General features: G+C 41.1%; 1 protein-coding gene and 1 long non-coding RNA gene across 2 annotated transcripts; both read right to left on the bottom strand.

Moving 5' to 3' along the window:
• Nucleotides 1–4367: 4367 nt before the first annotated feature.
• Nucleotides 4368–9531, bottom strand: LOC120573017. Its single transcript, XR_005641591.1, has 3 exons — nucleotides 9459–9531; nucleotides 8176–8271; nucleotides 4368–4411 (listed from the first exon to the last, which is right to left on the bottom strand). It is a non-coding gene; the product is annotated as an uncharacterized LOC120573017 (long non-coding RNA).
• LOC120572630 (low affinity immunoglobulin gamma Fc region receptor II-like) lies at nucleotides 9532–14147 on the bottom strand (the record flags this gene model as incomplete). Its single annotated transcript, XM_039821951.1, has 6 exons — nucleotides 14027–14147; nucleotides 12539–12574; nucleotides 12086–12349; nucleotides 11764–12006; nucleotides 9846–10013; nucleotides 9532–9548 (listed from the first exon to the last, which is right to left on the bottom strand). Coding segments are annotated over exons 1-6 (759 nt in total), but the record flags the coding sequence as incomplete, so codon positions are not given.
• Between the last annotated feature and the right edge of the window lie 750 nt (nucleotides 14148–14897).

The following is a 14897-nucleotide window of genomic DNA, read 5'->3' as shown; positions in this document are numbered from 1 at the left end:
GTAGATTTCAATCACTCGTATTACTGCAGTACCTTACTGCGTCCGTATCACTGCCTGTAGGTATGGGAATCGGTCTTGTTGTGAGTGCAATATTGAATGAAGACTTGTTTCAAACGGGTGTTGCTAAACGTGGCTAGCGTTGCTAACAGAAGATAAACTAAAACATGAAATAAAGTGAAAATTTTAAAAGTTCAAATGACTGCGTCTTGATAAGACGGGGTAATAGTCACAATCATAATCAAAACATGTACTGTAAGTGCTAGAAGCTTGTAGGATTGGCCTGGTACTCCGCCGGTGCTACCGCAACAACAGCTTTCCGGGTGGCGTCCATGTTTTTCTCCAACTCGGATCGCAAAACATACGAGAACGCTGGAAATGTGGAAGTGACGTCATATCTGAGGTCCGAGTCGGTTCGTTGAGAATAATAGAACGCTACATAAGTTGCAAAAATACTAATCTCAAATGTTTAATACATCACGTCACCTTCCCTTTAAGAATGAAGGTAGTATTCTGATGCCATAACAACAACAGACCTGAAACAAGGATTACCTTATTCTTAATATGACCAGCCTGTAACCAATAGCCTACAACATCAACAACAACAAACACGTATAAGAAAATTGTATAGAACTTCTTATTTATTCCCAGGAGGAATTAACAGAATCAATGTATCAACAATTTATTTTTGAGAGTTTTACAATGAGCATCTTATTGAAATATATAAGACTACGTATATAACATGTCTGCTTTCAATGTGTACATGTGTGCAGGAATGTGCAGTTGTTGCCCAGGGGTGCAAAAATTGTGTTTTAATACAAAACCTGGCTGTGTCACGTCTTCTGATGGCTTGTATGTTTTCAAAAATTAAAAGCAGTCTGAGTGTAACTATGAATATGTCTGGTGTGGAAGAACAGCATCATGTATATCTGCTCATTAGAGATCATCAGACTGTAATCATGAGCTGAAAAACAGAACCTGATGGTTTCTGTGACCTTTAAACTTAACAAAAATTGACTGAATCTTCACGACTACAGAATCAGACCTCAGACCCTCTGCTCTGTAGCTGTTTGTGATTGGTGTAAAGTTTCCGACTGCTGGCTGATGTTGCAGCTGTTTATAGTCTGCGGTGTGTCTGTTCTCTGTTCACTGCGCTGAAGAGAAGTGTCGATCGGTTAGCCACAACCAGAACAAATGTTCCATCTGTCAGAGATGTGAAACCCACAGAACCACACGAGGAAACACCAGAGTTTATTGATCCTGCACAGAAACAAGCTCATAAATACAATATATCAATATCAGTATATCGTTATTATCATTAGACTCTGTTCAGTAGATATTTGTTGGTTGTTGTGCAACATAATGAAACACTGACAGAGCAACACATCTATGACTTAAATAAGAAGCATTTGTTTGAATGAAACACATCTAAAGAATGCAAACATGCTTAAAATGTGAGTTGTCTCTTTGTAGCTGCATTACGCTCATTAGGCCTTAAAGGAGAATTCCGGCCAATTTTTACGTTAATCTTGATCAATATAAATAAGCGAGTACTTTCGATTGAAAAAAAAAAAAAAACCTGAATGGGTGCGTGATGATTATTACAGAAGCCTGGCTGAACACACTTATCATGGACGGCAGCTAGCAGCTAACAGCTAGCAACTAACAGGGTAAGCTAGCTACCGGCAGGATCGAGACAGGGTAGGTGAATTTAAACAATGTCTGAGTTGAAAAGGCATCTTGTTGTCACATAAGAGCACTGTTCATGTTGCACAGACATTTTAATTGCATTTTCTGTCTGTAAAGAGGCACAAATGCACTCTAAAACTTGCCCTGACAACTTTTAGCTCAGTGGAAGCTAGTACACATAGCTGCAGCTACTCCAGTTTGCTAGGACCGATTCAGGTCGGGTTTTTTTTTTCAATTGAAAGTACTCGCATATTTATAGCAATCAAGATTAACGTAAAAATTGAAGAAAAAAAAACGGATTTCTCCTTTTAACATTAATCAACATTTATTCATAGTACTTCACAGCAACCAACAGGTGTCCAAAGTGCTTGAAGGACCAAGACTATAACATGCATACAATAAAAAGGGTAAAACATAGAATACAGTAAAATCTGAAACTGTTGCATAAAAACAGGAGAAAGAAAGGGAAAATGCTTCAATGCTAATGTGCATTAAAATCCATTCTAAATAAAGAAGTTTTAAGTTTGGATTTCAAAAGAACGACGTCTGTAATAGTCTGAAGTGAGGTGGTAACTTGTTCCAATGTCTCACACAGCAACCTTATGGACTCCACTGGTTGGACTGGTGTGATGGGGTTCAGGTCTTCCTCAGTGAGGAGTAGAGGACCTCTGGGTCTGCTGGAGGCTCTGAACACAAACAGTTCAAACATTATGAGAAACTGTTGGAGACAAACTCCATCAGCAGACAAACAGCGTTTCTCAACAGGGACTTGTTTGGCTCCCTTCATACATTAAGATAAGGGGGGTAGTTTGTTTTAAGTCCACAGACCATCTCAGGTTAAATGTCATAGTCCAGTTCATGAACAAGTCCAGGAAATATTATTCTTACATTAGTGCTGTTTTATCTCAAAGGTGAAACATAGAATAGTGAAAGTAAAATGTACAATATTCTTCTCAGACATGTAAAAGAGAAAAAGCAGAAGGAAAGTTAAAATACTTAGAACTGTACAGAATTAATGTAAAATGAGGAAGATCAACAAACTTCCTGCTTTTATTTTGGCGGTTAGTTCAGACAACAGAACAGACAGAGACCGCAAGACTAATTTTAACAGACCGTGTGAAAATATACTGTATATGTAAATGATGTAAATATTACACTATTGTTATGTCAGGTAAAAATCATATTTAATTTGGATTTTCAGAATGAGGGCTTTTTTTCTGAATATAGCATTTTGAAGATGTGTGATATGTTGGTATAATTCAGGTTTTAGAAGCAGGCTTTGGACATGTATAGAGCACATTCAGAATATGTGTCTCAGTTTGAGAGACATGGCCTCCTCCCTGTTTACGGCTGCATGTAAACAGGAATATTGGTGCTTTATGTAATTCAAGGCGGCTGTGGCTCAGGTGGTAGAGCGGTCATCTACCAAACGGAAGGTCGGTGCTTAGAAGTGTCCTTGGTCCAGACACTGAACCCTGACTTGCTCCAGATGTTGAACCATTGGTGTGTAAATATGGATGTCATGAGAACAGACATAACTAAGCATGCTGGCTGTCTGGGAGTTTTCAGGTGAACTCAGGGAAGTTGTTACTGTACGCTGGATGTGTGGTGATGCCAGGCTCTAGATTTTTGGTATCGTGACATCCCTGTGTGAATGTGTGTGAATGTTTATCTGATGTGCAGGTGGCACCTTGTATATCAGCCTCAGCCACCTGTGTGTGTGTGTGTGTGAATGGTGCCTGTAGTGCTGTGTAAAAGTGCTTTGAGTAGTCTAGAAAAGCACTATATGAATGCAGTCCATTTACATTTTCAGTAGCCATGTAAACGGATTACTTAGAATATTGTCTTTTTCAGAATGAAAGCCAAAAACCGGAATATTATGTGTAGGTAAATGTAGTCAGTGTTTTTGTCCTTTTGCACTTACTTGTATCTATTTATAGGAATAGTTCATTATATTCTCAATTTTTTGGGAAATCCTCTTATTGGCTTTCTTCCTGAGAGTGAGAAGGGATGATTATCAGCCTTATTTTCTGTATGTTCAGTACAGAGCTGGAAGTGGTTAGCTTAGCTTAGCTTAGCATAAAGACTGGAAACTGGCTCAGATCAAAGTTGAGAAATAAAGATCAGCTGTACCTCTGCTCCTGTTTGATTTGATAACTATTTGTCCATAACTGACGTCTTCAGCTCCTCTCATTACTGAGGAGACTACAGCTGGATCTCTCTGATTATAATAATATTTATACTGCTGTAAGATTATTGTTAATGTAGAATTATTATTAGAGTTATTATGGCCTTTATGTCTGCAGGTTTGTAGACCTGCTGTGAACAGCCGACCTTATCTAGAAGCTGGTTGAAGGAATGAAAGAGGGACGCTGTGTTCACACGCTCCAACAAGTCCTCCACCGCTGGAACACTGATTTTTAACAGCTGCATGTAAACAGGAATATTAGTGGCATATTCATTTTCCTTCCTTTGTCAACAGCTTATTCGGAATATTGATTCTTTTCCAAAAAACTGAATACTCTGTGCATGTAAACGTAGTCACTGTTGCTTTGGGGGACATGTTACTTCATCAGCATGAACATATACACACATGTGTTATGTTTCTAGTGATGGAGACATAGGAGAGCAGCCGTACCTCTCTTCCTCTTTGTTTTCTTCACTATTTCTCCATAACAGACGTCTGTTGTTCTCACTCCGGAGTAGATTGCAGCAGGATCACTCTCTGGAAAAGACATATATCATTATTAATATCAGGACTGTACAGTATATTTACTACTTATACAAAAAGTATACTGATTATTTAAACTCCTACTACAATCAGTATTACTTTTAAAGTGCTCATATTGTACTTTTTGGCTTTTCCCCTTTCCTTTATTGTGTTATATATCTTTTTTGTGCACTTTATAGGTTAACAAAGTGAAAAAGCCCAAAGTCCCCCCCCCCCAAAGGGACTTACCATCTCCAACAGAAAACACTGTTCACAAACTGCTCCAAACAGCTCTATTGTAGTCCAGCCTTTACTTCAGAGACAAACGTGGTCACTTTGGAACACACGTTATAATAGCATGGCACACCCTCATACTCTGCTTCTGACTGGCTAGTAGTCCTTACCTAGGTACTGTCAGGGCACGCCCTCATACTCTGCTTCTGACTGGCTAGTAGTCCTTACCTAGGTACTGTCAGGGCACGCCCTCATACTCTGCTTCTGACTGGCTAGTAGTCCTTACCTAGGTACTGTCAGGGCACGCCCTCATACTCTGCTTCTGAATGGCTAGTAGTCCTTACCTAGGTACTGTCAGGGCAGGCCCTCATACTCTGCTTCTGACTGGCTAGTAGTCCTTACCTAGGTACTGTCAGGACACGCCCTCATACTCTGCTTCTGACTGGCTAGTAGTCCTTACCTAGGTACTGTCAGGGCACGCCCTCATACTCTGCTTCTGACTGGCTAGTAGTCCTTACCTAGGTACTGTCAGGGCAGGCCCTCATACTCTGCTTCTGACTGGCTAGTAGTCCTTACCTAGGTACTGTCAGGACACGCCCTCATACTCTGCTTCTGACTGGCTAGTAGTCCTTACCTAGGTACTGTCAGGGCACGCCCTCATACTCTGCTTCTGAATGGCTAGTAGTCCTTACCTAGGTACTGTCAGGCAGTGGCGGATCTAGAACATTTTACATGGGGTGGTAAAGAGGGGGCAAGAGGTTTTGGCAGGGTGGCATGGGTATATGGTACGTGGGAATCCCTATATGTGAATGGCTTTAACCAAACAAACATAAAAATACTTTTAAATACTTTTAATACTTTTCAGAGCCATATTCCTCAGCTACTAACAAAACCAATTCGTCCTTTAAGAAGTCATTGTTTGATAGGTTAAAAGCTTGTATATCCCTCATTATCTTGCTGCTAGAGTTTGAAATGAATGAATTGACATATTATCCTACTGTACGGCAATTTATATGGAAGAAGAATAAAAACATACCATATGGTCCAGGGGTAACTGCAGGCCTCTTCCTCCCTGTCATCTTCATCTGCCTCCTCCTGATCACTCCCTGCCTCTGTCCCTCTCTGAATCTGGAGCCTCCTCTTCATCCCTAACTGATTCTTCTTTTTCCTCATCTCCTTCACTTATTTCCTCATCTCCTTCACTTAGTTCCTCTTCTACTTCTGTGGTCTTCTCCTGCTCTGACCCTCCATGGTCTCTCCAGTTTACTGCCTTCTCCTTCATTTCCCTCACGCTCTTCCTCCTGTGTACTTCTTTGAATTTTCTTAGCAAAAAAGCTGTCCATATCCCTACTTTTACCCTTCTTTTTCATGTTTAGGCTCCAGCTACTTTCTTGAGCTACTCTGGCCTGCAAAAGTCAATATGTGAAAACCTCTGGTTATCCTTGTATAACATTACACTGTAGGGCCATGTAGCTAATAAGTAGCCTATAACAAATATAAAATCAGAAAGATTTATCACATGCACACAACTGTTATGGTTAGACTACTTAATCCTATTGTATTTGTTATTTCCCCAGTTGTAACTTGGTTTCATTTGTGCAGCCTTATTACTGTGATATGTGAGAGGAAGTGGATTTTATAGGACTGCTTAGCTAATCAAATAAACATGATCAATCTCCTAACTGGCACTGTATTGTGTGTTGTAACGTAACATCGGCGTAACGGCGACCATCAACGTTATGGATACAAACAAGATTTTATATTTTATATTAAGCTGTTCTTGTCTTTATTAAATACAAATTAGGCTAATCAAAGGGCAGAGTGCTCTTACAAATCACGAGGGAGTGATTTGACCGCTGATTTTGGCTAACGTAATAGACTCGCTGTTATTGCTGATGCTGAATCGTCTTTAGCATACAATACATTCATTACAAATGTAACTTTAAGGTAAACGTGTGTTTAAACTTCCCCTGGGGAAACTGACTTCACCTTCAGAGGCTCGGGGGGGGGGGCAGCTCAGTCTCTCCAGCCGGGTTGGGGGGGGGCCACCGCACCGCAGCTGACTCACTGTGTGTGAGCCAGACTGAGAGAATGCCGCTCGCATGTTTAAATCAGGGAAGTAGCTAAGTATTTGAGGGGCAGGGGGCTAATATTACATTTAAAATAAAAAATTAAATTGTTAACTTTTAGTAAATGTATTGTTTAGTTCAATGTTTTGAGAAGCTTGGGGACATAGTGGCAGTTTGTTTTTACAAGTACAGTTTTTGGATCACCAAAGTTAGGGGGGCAGCTGAGATCCTGTAGATCCGCCCCTGCTGTCAGGGCATGCCCTCATACTCTTCTTCTGACTGGCTAGTAGTCCTTACCTAGGTACTGTCAGGGCACGCCCTCATAACTTCTGACTGGCTAGTAGTCCTTACCTAGGTACTGTCAGGGCATGCCCTCATACTTTTTTCTGACTGGTTAGTAGTCCTTACCTAGGTACTGTCAGGGCACGCCCTCATACTCTGCTTCTGACTGGCTAGTAGTCCTTACCTAGGTACTGTCAGGGTACGCCTCATACTCTGCTTCTGACTGGCTAGTAGTCCTTACCTAGGTACTGTCAGGGCACGCCCTCATACTCTACTTCTGACTGGCTAGTAGTCCTTACCTAGGTACTGTCAGGGCACGCCCTCATACTTTTTTCTGACTGGTTAGTAGTCCTTACCTATGTACTGTCAGGGCATGCTCTCATACTCTGCTTCTGACTGGCTAGTAGTCCTTACCTAGGTACTGTCAGGGCACGCCCTCATACTCTGCTTCTGACTGGCTAGTAGTCCTTACCCAGCTACTGTCAGGGCACGCCCTCACTCTGCTTCTGACTGGCTAGTAGTCCTTACCTAGCTACTGAGCATGTGCGACTCCCAACAAAGATGGAACAGAAGTGTGATGCCTCACTCTGTAGCTAAAACAGAGAGCTTGACACACAGGGTGAAAAGAGGACTTGCAGCAATGTGCAGTACAACAAATATATGGTGTTTTTTGAAAATTAAACCATGTAAACCTATTCTGGTACAACCTCTAAATACAATTATGAACCTGAACATGAGCATAATATGAGCTCTTTAAGTAGAAAAGTCCACTGTTTAAGAGGAAGTACAAGTTTTCAGGTTTTCTTCGTCTTAACAGTTATTAAATGAAGTCATTTTAGCAGTAGGTTGCGTGTTGGCTGTAACTGGAATATTCATGTATTAAGATTGTAAACAGCTTAGTCGGAAAAATGTCTTTTTCAGAATAAGGGCAAAAAATATATAATGAATATTGTGCATGTAAAGATGGTCCCTGTTGCACTGGATGACATGTTTCTTCATGACCATGAACACACACTGTAGTTCATTCACAAATGCTCATTAGTACCAGATGAGGATTAATCCGCTAATGAAAATAGTCTCTAATAAAGTCACTATTTCCTTATGTTTGTTTGATAGAAAGTGAGCAGCTTAAGTGTTCTGTGTTCTCCTCTAACAGATGTTTCTAGTGATGGAGACATAGAAGAGGAGCCGTACCTCTCTTCCTGTTTGATTTCTTGTCGTTGATCACTATTTGTCCGTAACAGACGTCTTCTGTTCTCACTCCGGAGTAGATTGCAGTAGGATCACTCTCTGGAAAAGACATGACATTAATTATTTAACTTTTACTACAATCAATAATACTATTTTCCATAGTATTAAAAAGGGACTTAATAGTTGATACATTTTAGCAGCAAATTTCACGATATAGCTTTAAGACTACAGTGTACAAAGTCTATTAGTTAAGTGGAAGTAAAACTTAAAATGTCACAGTTTTCTTTTCTTCTTAACACTTGTTGCTGATGGCAGGGCTTAGATGGAAACCCAGTTCATGTGAAATGGACTTCACGCTCACAGAGCTGATCTTTTTTAGAGACATGTTGACCGCAGGTGGAACAACTCACGATGTCAACGTGTCAAACAACACTTGGTTATTAACACTTGAAATAATGTAAAAATGTGCCTATTTCCCAGAAAGAGACTGTTTATCTTTTTTATGGTGCCATCAATATATTTGCCTAACACAAACTTGACAGCTTGAGCGGGAGATTTATGCCTCTTGCTCCCCATTTCTAACTGGCTTTAAGATCAGACCTGAGTGATCAGATCACAACAGGAACATGTTGGCGTTATTTTGTCACTTATTGGGAGCAGTAAGCTAGTTGGAGCCGGTTACCTCCAGGATCTGGGCTAAGCTAGGCTAGCAGTAAGGGCATCAGACAGAGTTACAACATGCACGGAAATAAGAAGGGTATGTATGGACTTATCTAACTCTGGGGGATACGGTGAATAAGACAAAGTCCCTATAAGTCGGCGTGTTCCTTTAACAATGGCATTTTACTGTTTACATTCACATATTCCATTACTTTAGATCTATTGTAAGTCATTATAACATACAGAAATATGTAAATCTTCAAATTTATAGTTTATATATATAATCTTAGTTTTGTCCTGTGTCCTACAGTAAAACGTGAACAGACCCACACTCAGCTGAAGGGTTGCTATGAGAAACAGGAAACTGGACGACCACAGAACTGTTAGAGCTGTTAGAGCTGTTTAACCACAGGGTACAAAACACCCAGACTCTCATGACAAGCACAACACACCCTGTTATCTACTAAAATAGACCTTACAGTGTGACTGTTGTGGACTAAAAATATTCAATTAGTTTTTTACAATATCCTTATTTTATAAAATAGCTTTTCCCAAAACATCCTCTCAGGACATTAAACCAAGAACACACACGGTTTTCTTCTGAAAATCAATAAAAACATCTTTACCTCTGCTCCGTCTGATTGGCTGCTGCAGGTTACGTGCTATGGTGACATCACTGTATGTGACATCATCATCTCCAGCTTCAGCTTGAGCAGCTGAAATAAACCAAAGTTAACATCAATTTCAATCAGTTTATCCATTCAAGAGACATCCGTAAAGATGGAAACATGAGGAAGATTATGTGATTGGATCAAAAGCTCCGGAGCATGCTAAAGGGCCCTCGTGGTGAGATGGTTTGTCAACAACAGAATAGTGATTCATGAGAATCCTAAGAGACGTTTGACTTCAAGAAACAGTTGTTTGAACACTTCACTCCACTTCTGAAATTGAAAACATCAACAGTAAATTTAGATTTTAAACTGCAGCTCAATATGAGTCTTATTGAGACTAACCTTTAGGTTTCCTACGGATGCATCGTCTCTCCAGGAGAACCAGGAGAACCAGGAGAAGCAGGAGAACCAGGATACCGACTGAAACAGCAGACCAGAACACAAGGGGAGGAGGAAGAGAGGAGCCAGAGGTGGTGAAGGCTGGAGGAGGACTTGTCGTCTTGGGTTTCTCTAAAATTAACAAAAAAATATTGAATTAAAAGTATAGAAATAAAAGTAAGTAGATAACACGTTCAGCTCTTTCACTGTTCCTCTTTTTTTATGTGAAGCTTTAGACTTTTAACTTCAGTGTTGTGTATCATGTTTGTAATTGAGTGAATTCCCTTGGCATAGTTCAGGGGGGTCAAACTCAACTTCACAAAGGTCCACACTGGAAAATGAGAATCTAGAGCTGAAGATCTCTGCCCGAACCCTACGGGACCCGACGGGTTCGGTCTGGTTCTGTCTTAATTTCTATCATTGAACACAGGCTCGGGCCGGGCTCGGCTTGCGTTCCAGGTTGCGGGGTAAATGAGCGGTCAGGTGATGCTTTTGGATTAGCGTGTAAATGGATGCTGAGGAGGTGAAACGGAGCCTGGCCTCTGGAGGACTTATTTTATTTCTTTGTTCCAACTTCCAAGTGGCCGATAGGCATAGTGATGAATAAATGATGTTAAAACATAAATATATATATATATATATATTATAATATAATATGTATAAATTACTCATTCTTGACGAAAGACAAAAAGAGCTGTGTGCATGCGGCGCAGTCTCTTTTCCGCCAAGTGTGAAGCGCGTGTCCTCGCTATTCTCCGACTCTAATCACTGCTGATAGACGGCCTTTTGTACAGGTACGGATTTGGGCTTTTACAAAGCTGTCAATCAAAATGTACCTGTCTGGCTCGGGCTGAATTCTGTTGGGCTCGGTCTTTTTCGGGTCGAACTTTTAAGGCCCGATTACAGCTCTGTGAGAATCACACCAAGGGCCACCAGACATGTAGAGTTTATTGACATGCTTTTATTTAATCAAAAAATTCGAATATCTTTTACTGTCTTATTGCATGTCATATAGTCTTCTCACTTACAGTTTGGTCGAAATGAAGTCCTAAAGATGTCAGGAAAAAGTTCCTCAGCCATCATAGAAAAAAAGCGACCAAAAACTTCGGAAAAAGTGACAACAATGTCAGAAAAAGTTACAAATCGTCAAAAGAAATGACAAAAACATCAGAAAAAGTGACAAAAACTAGGCAGGCCAAAAGGCTTTGTGAATGTAAATTGATATGTGGGCTGGATCATAATCTGCGAGGGGACAGATTTGGCCCGCGGGCCTTGAGTTTGACACATGTGGTCTAGTTAGAGGAAGAAATATCTAATATCAGACAGTGTGTTAGGCTGCTTTCACACTGTGTTAACCCAACCCTGGAGCGTTTCCTTGGATACGCCCGTTGGTTTTGGGGCGGTATGAAAGCTCATTTTAATTTCCCCGTTATGGCGTTTAATTTTTCCGTTGTTGCGTCCCCCAGAGCATCCCAGTGTCATGGCAGTTTGTGAAATGGTCACATTCAAAAATCTAAATAATGTGACTATTTACGAACTGGCTGGGTTGAAATAACAGAACTCTGGGCCCTTGAATACGGAGGTCTCAAGTGCTCAACATTTTGGTCACTTCATGTGAGAATGCAATCACACAGTAAGTGGACCGAAAACCAATGCATTAATTAGCAAATAGAAATGGGTCAAGTGGCGATAATTTTCAGATCCAAAACCTATAATGACTACACATCATCATCATCATCATCATCATCATCTCAAAGATGAGGTTTGGTGCATGTGACAAAGTGTAGTGTAAACACAAACACGATTTGTACAAATCGCAGAGTCTACCGAACTGTAGGTATGAAAGCACCCTAAGATGAATGATGACCTTTAACCTCCTCACCTGTGACAGAGACCCAGCTGGGTGGAGACTCTCCAACACTGCTGATGTTACACTTGTAGAGGCCTTCATCAGACCTGGAAACATGGTGGATGGTCATGTGACCTGCAGGCTCAGTCCTGATGAAGGAGCCATCTTTATAGAAACCAGCTGGGAGGTTGGAGGACGTCTTTGTTTTACAGGTCAGAGTGAGGACTTCTCCCTCCATCACAGGGAGGACAGGACTCTGCAGGATCACTGGTCCACCTCAACACAGAGACAAACTACAGCATGTCATCCATTCACACACAGCTTCATCAATACTGACTCCACAGTCTGATCTTACCAGGGACAGTGATGTTGATGCTGTTACTGGTTGCTCCCTCTCTGGACTCACACCAGTAAACTCCACTGTCCGATGGGACCATGTAGCTGATGTTACAGGAAGAACCAGCAGGTCTTCCCCAGTCTTCTCCACACTGAGTCCTGGTTTCTTTGGTTGTGTTCCTCCTCAGAGTCCATCCAGCAGAGCTGTCGTCCTCCTCACAGCTCAGAGAGACAGACTGTCCTTTAATCATCTGAGAGCTGCTGGGACTCACAGTCAGAGAGACTGGAGGGAGGAAGGACAGAAAGATGCAGTTATAGATGATGATTTCATTCTGACACATTCCTCATATTCCTCATTTCCCTGTTCACTGTTCACTGCACTGCGATTTAACTCCTCAACCACTGTCTGAAACACTAACTTTTCTATTAGTGAGTGAATTACTTTTCAGATGTGACAAAGAAGCGTACTGACCTTGGTTGGTTGTGCAGATCAGCAGTGAGATCAGAACTGAAGAGAAATGAACCTCAGGTTAGTTTAACAGGCAGGAAGACATCAAAACAGAAAACCTCTGGCTGTAGTGCACCGAAAAACAATGCATAGATATGAGATAGTTATGCAACGTGACATCATGACTTCTCGTAAACATACGCGCCACTTTCTAAAGCTGAGTGGCGCGTGTTATCTGTACGCATCATGAGCTATCCGCGTGTACGTCGCCGCCAGAACAGGACGTTGCATTTCGAGCTCGGGTCGATTTAGGAAAACAATAACGGGACGCGGGACAACGGCACAGTTGGGTTTAGGAAAAGAACGGGGTGTATGTATGTATGTATGTGTGTATGTATGTATGTATGTATGTATGTATGTATGTATGTATGTATGTATGTATGTATGTGCCTAAATGTAGGCTAGGCTATACATGAGCATACATACAGTACATACACATGTATGTATGTATTAGAGTGCTGACCTTTCCGAGCCCGGCCCGCATCCAACAGAGCAGTAACCGAGCCCAACAGGCATTAAGATATTTGTGTCCGAGCCCGACCTGAGCCCGACCCAGTTAAAATCTCATTTCTTTCTCATACTAATGACACATGTACGTTTATTTCTTTGGAAAGCTTTTATGAAGCAACTGTAGGAAGGCATTCAGAAATGTCAACAGATTAACGCATCAGCTCACACGGGGCAACAAGCGCACGTTAATAAGCTGTTTAATTTATTAATGTTCAATGTGTTAACCTCTCCTGACCGTGGTCAGAGAACCAGGGGAGACTCGTTACCTCCAGGGCCGATGTTATAAAATGAATAACGTCGGGGTTAAAATCCCGTTTCTGGTGAGACAATGATATGCATACATACCGTAAACTTACATACATGTATGCATATATACATACATATAGTAATCGTTGAAACTTTTATTCCTCCATCATCAGGTTATTAAATTCAGACAGTAGCTACTTTAAATAGGATCCTTATCAACAGCTTACATGATAAAGTATGCAACAAAGTCTATTTATTATTGTATTCTCTCTATTGTACTGCTATTTGTCGTAGTACACTGACCTCTGTTTGTCTGTTTTACTTATTCGAGCTGGACGTGACATTTTGGATGTTGACATGACACTGATTCAACCACTCTACTGTCAATAACAATAACTAGTGTAATTAAATAGTCTTATTTTGACAACTTATCTAATAGAGAGAGGAATTAGGTATGTTATTACTTCACCACACATTTACACGAGCAGATAGATAGCATTTAAGTCCTAGCCTACAGAATAACTCAGCAGGAAGACAGCCTAAGTAAGTTCCCCCCCATGCAGTTTTGATGTATCTAAAAGCTAACATTAGAGTAACGTTTATAAGTAAGATTTAGCATAGCCTAGGGGCTAAGTCCCCCCTTTCTTTTGATCCTAGTGACGTCCCTGTTGGAGACACACATTACGTTGAACTTACCCAGCAGCAGCTGTAGAGATGATTCCTCCATTTGAAATGTTGGTCATCTGAGATCAGCACATTAGCGTCTAAGCAGACACACCGAGTACAGCCCACCTCCTTCCTCGTCACGTGTCACTCATGAGGCTTTCTGACAAGCAGTAATAGAAGACTAATGTCAGTATCACCCAGCTCACTGTGGGAGGACACACCTGGACAGTCCCAGTCACAGCTGGACCGTCCAGACAGATGCTGAGAGTCTTTAATGGACCTGCATTAGACAGCTGGGCTTCATGCTGTGTGTCAGCTATAGGGCTAACAGACCTAAGTGTATACGCAGCGAGCACCTCTAGCTTTGATTGGTTATTTTATAGTACTTCATATTTTTTTAATTCTTTTTTTAGACGTGCACATATCTATCTGATGATTGTGGATAGGAAGAATGACGTTATGGATATCTGAAATGTTCTTTTTAATTATAGAGTCAAGCTAATACATGTTAAAATGGCCACTTTAAATGGTTAAAAAAAGGTGTGTGTTCTACTCCTCCCACAGTGTGTGTTCCAAGGGATCCCAAACCCAATGCATTCCAAGTCTGACCTGCTGTCTCTCTCTCTCTCTTCTCTCTCTCTCTCTCTCTCTCTCTTTCTCTCTCTGTCTGTCTGTCTGTCTCTCTCTCTCTCTTTCTCTCTCTGTCTGTCTCTCTCTCTCTCTCTCTCTCTCTCAGGCAACCAACATGCAGTTGTGACCTTTGACTTGAGTCATCTCTTCACTCTCTGTGTGGATCATTTGGACTAAACACAGATGGAATCAGCTCTCAGATCATCTTTATTTCTATATTATAATGCATCAAGGTGTGTCTGAATGGGTGTGTGTGTTTTAGTTTTACATA

This window comes from Perca fluviatilis, chromosome 14, assembly GCF_010015445.1.
Source record: "Perca fluviatilis chromosome 14, GENO_Pfluv_1.0, whole genome shotgun sequence".
In the NCBI taxonomy this organism is placed as follows: Eukaryota; Metazoa; Chordata; class Actinopteri; order Perciformes; family Percidae; genus Perca; species Perca fluviatilis.
Note: the sequence above shows the minus strand (reverse complement) of the source record. Positions and strands in the feature narration are given on the sequence as shown.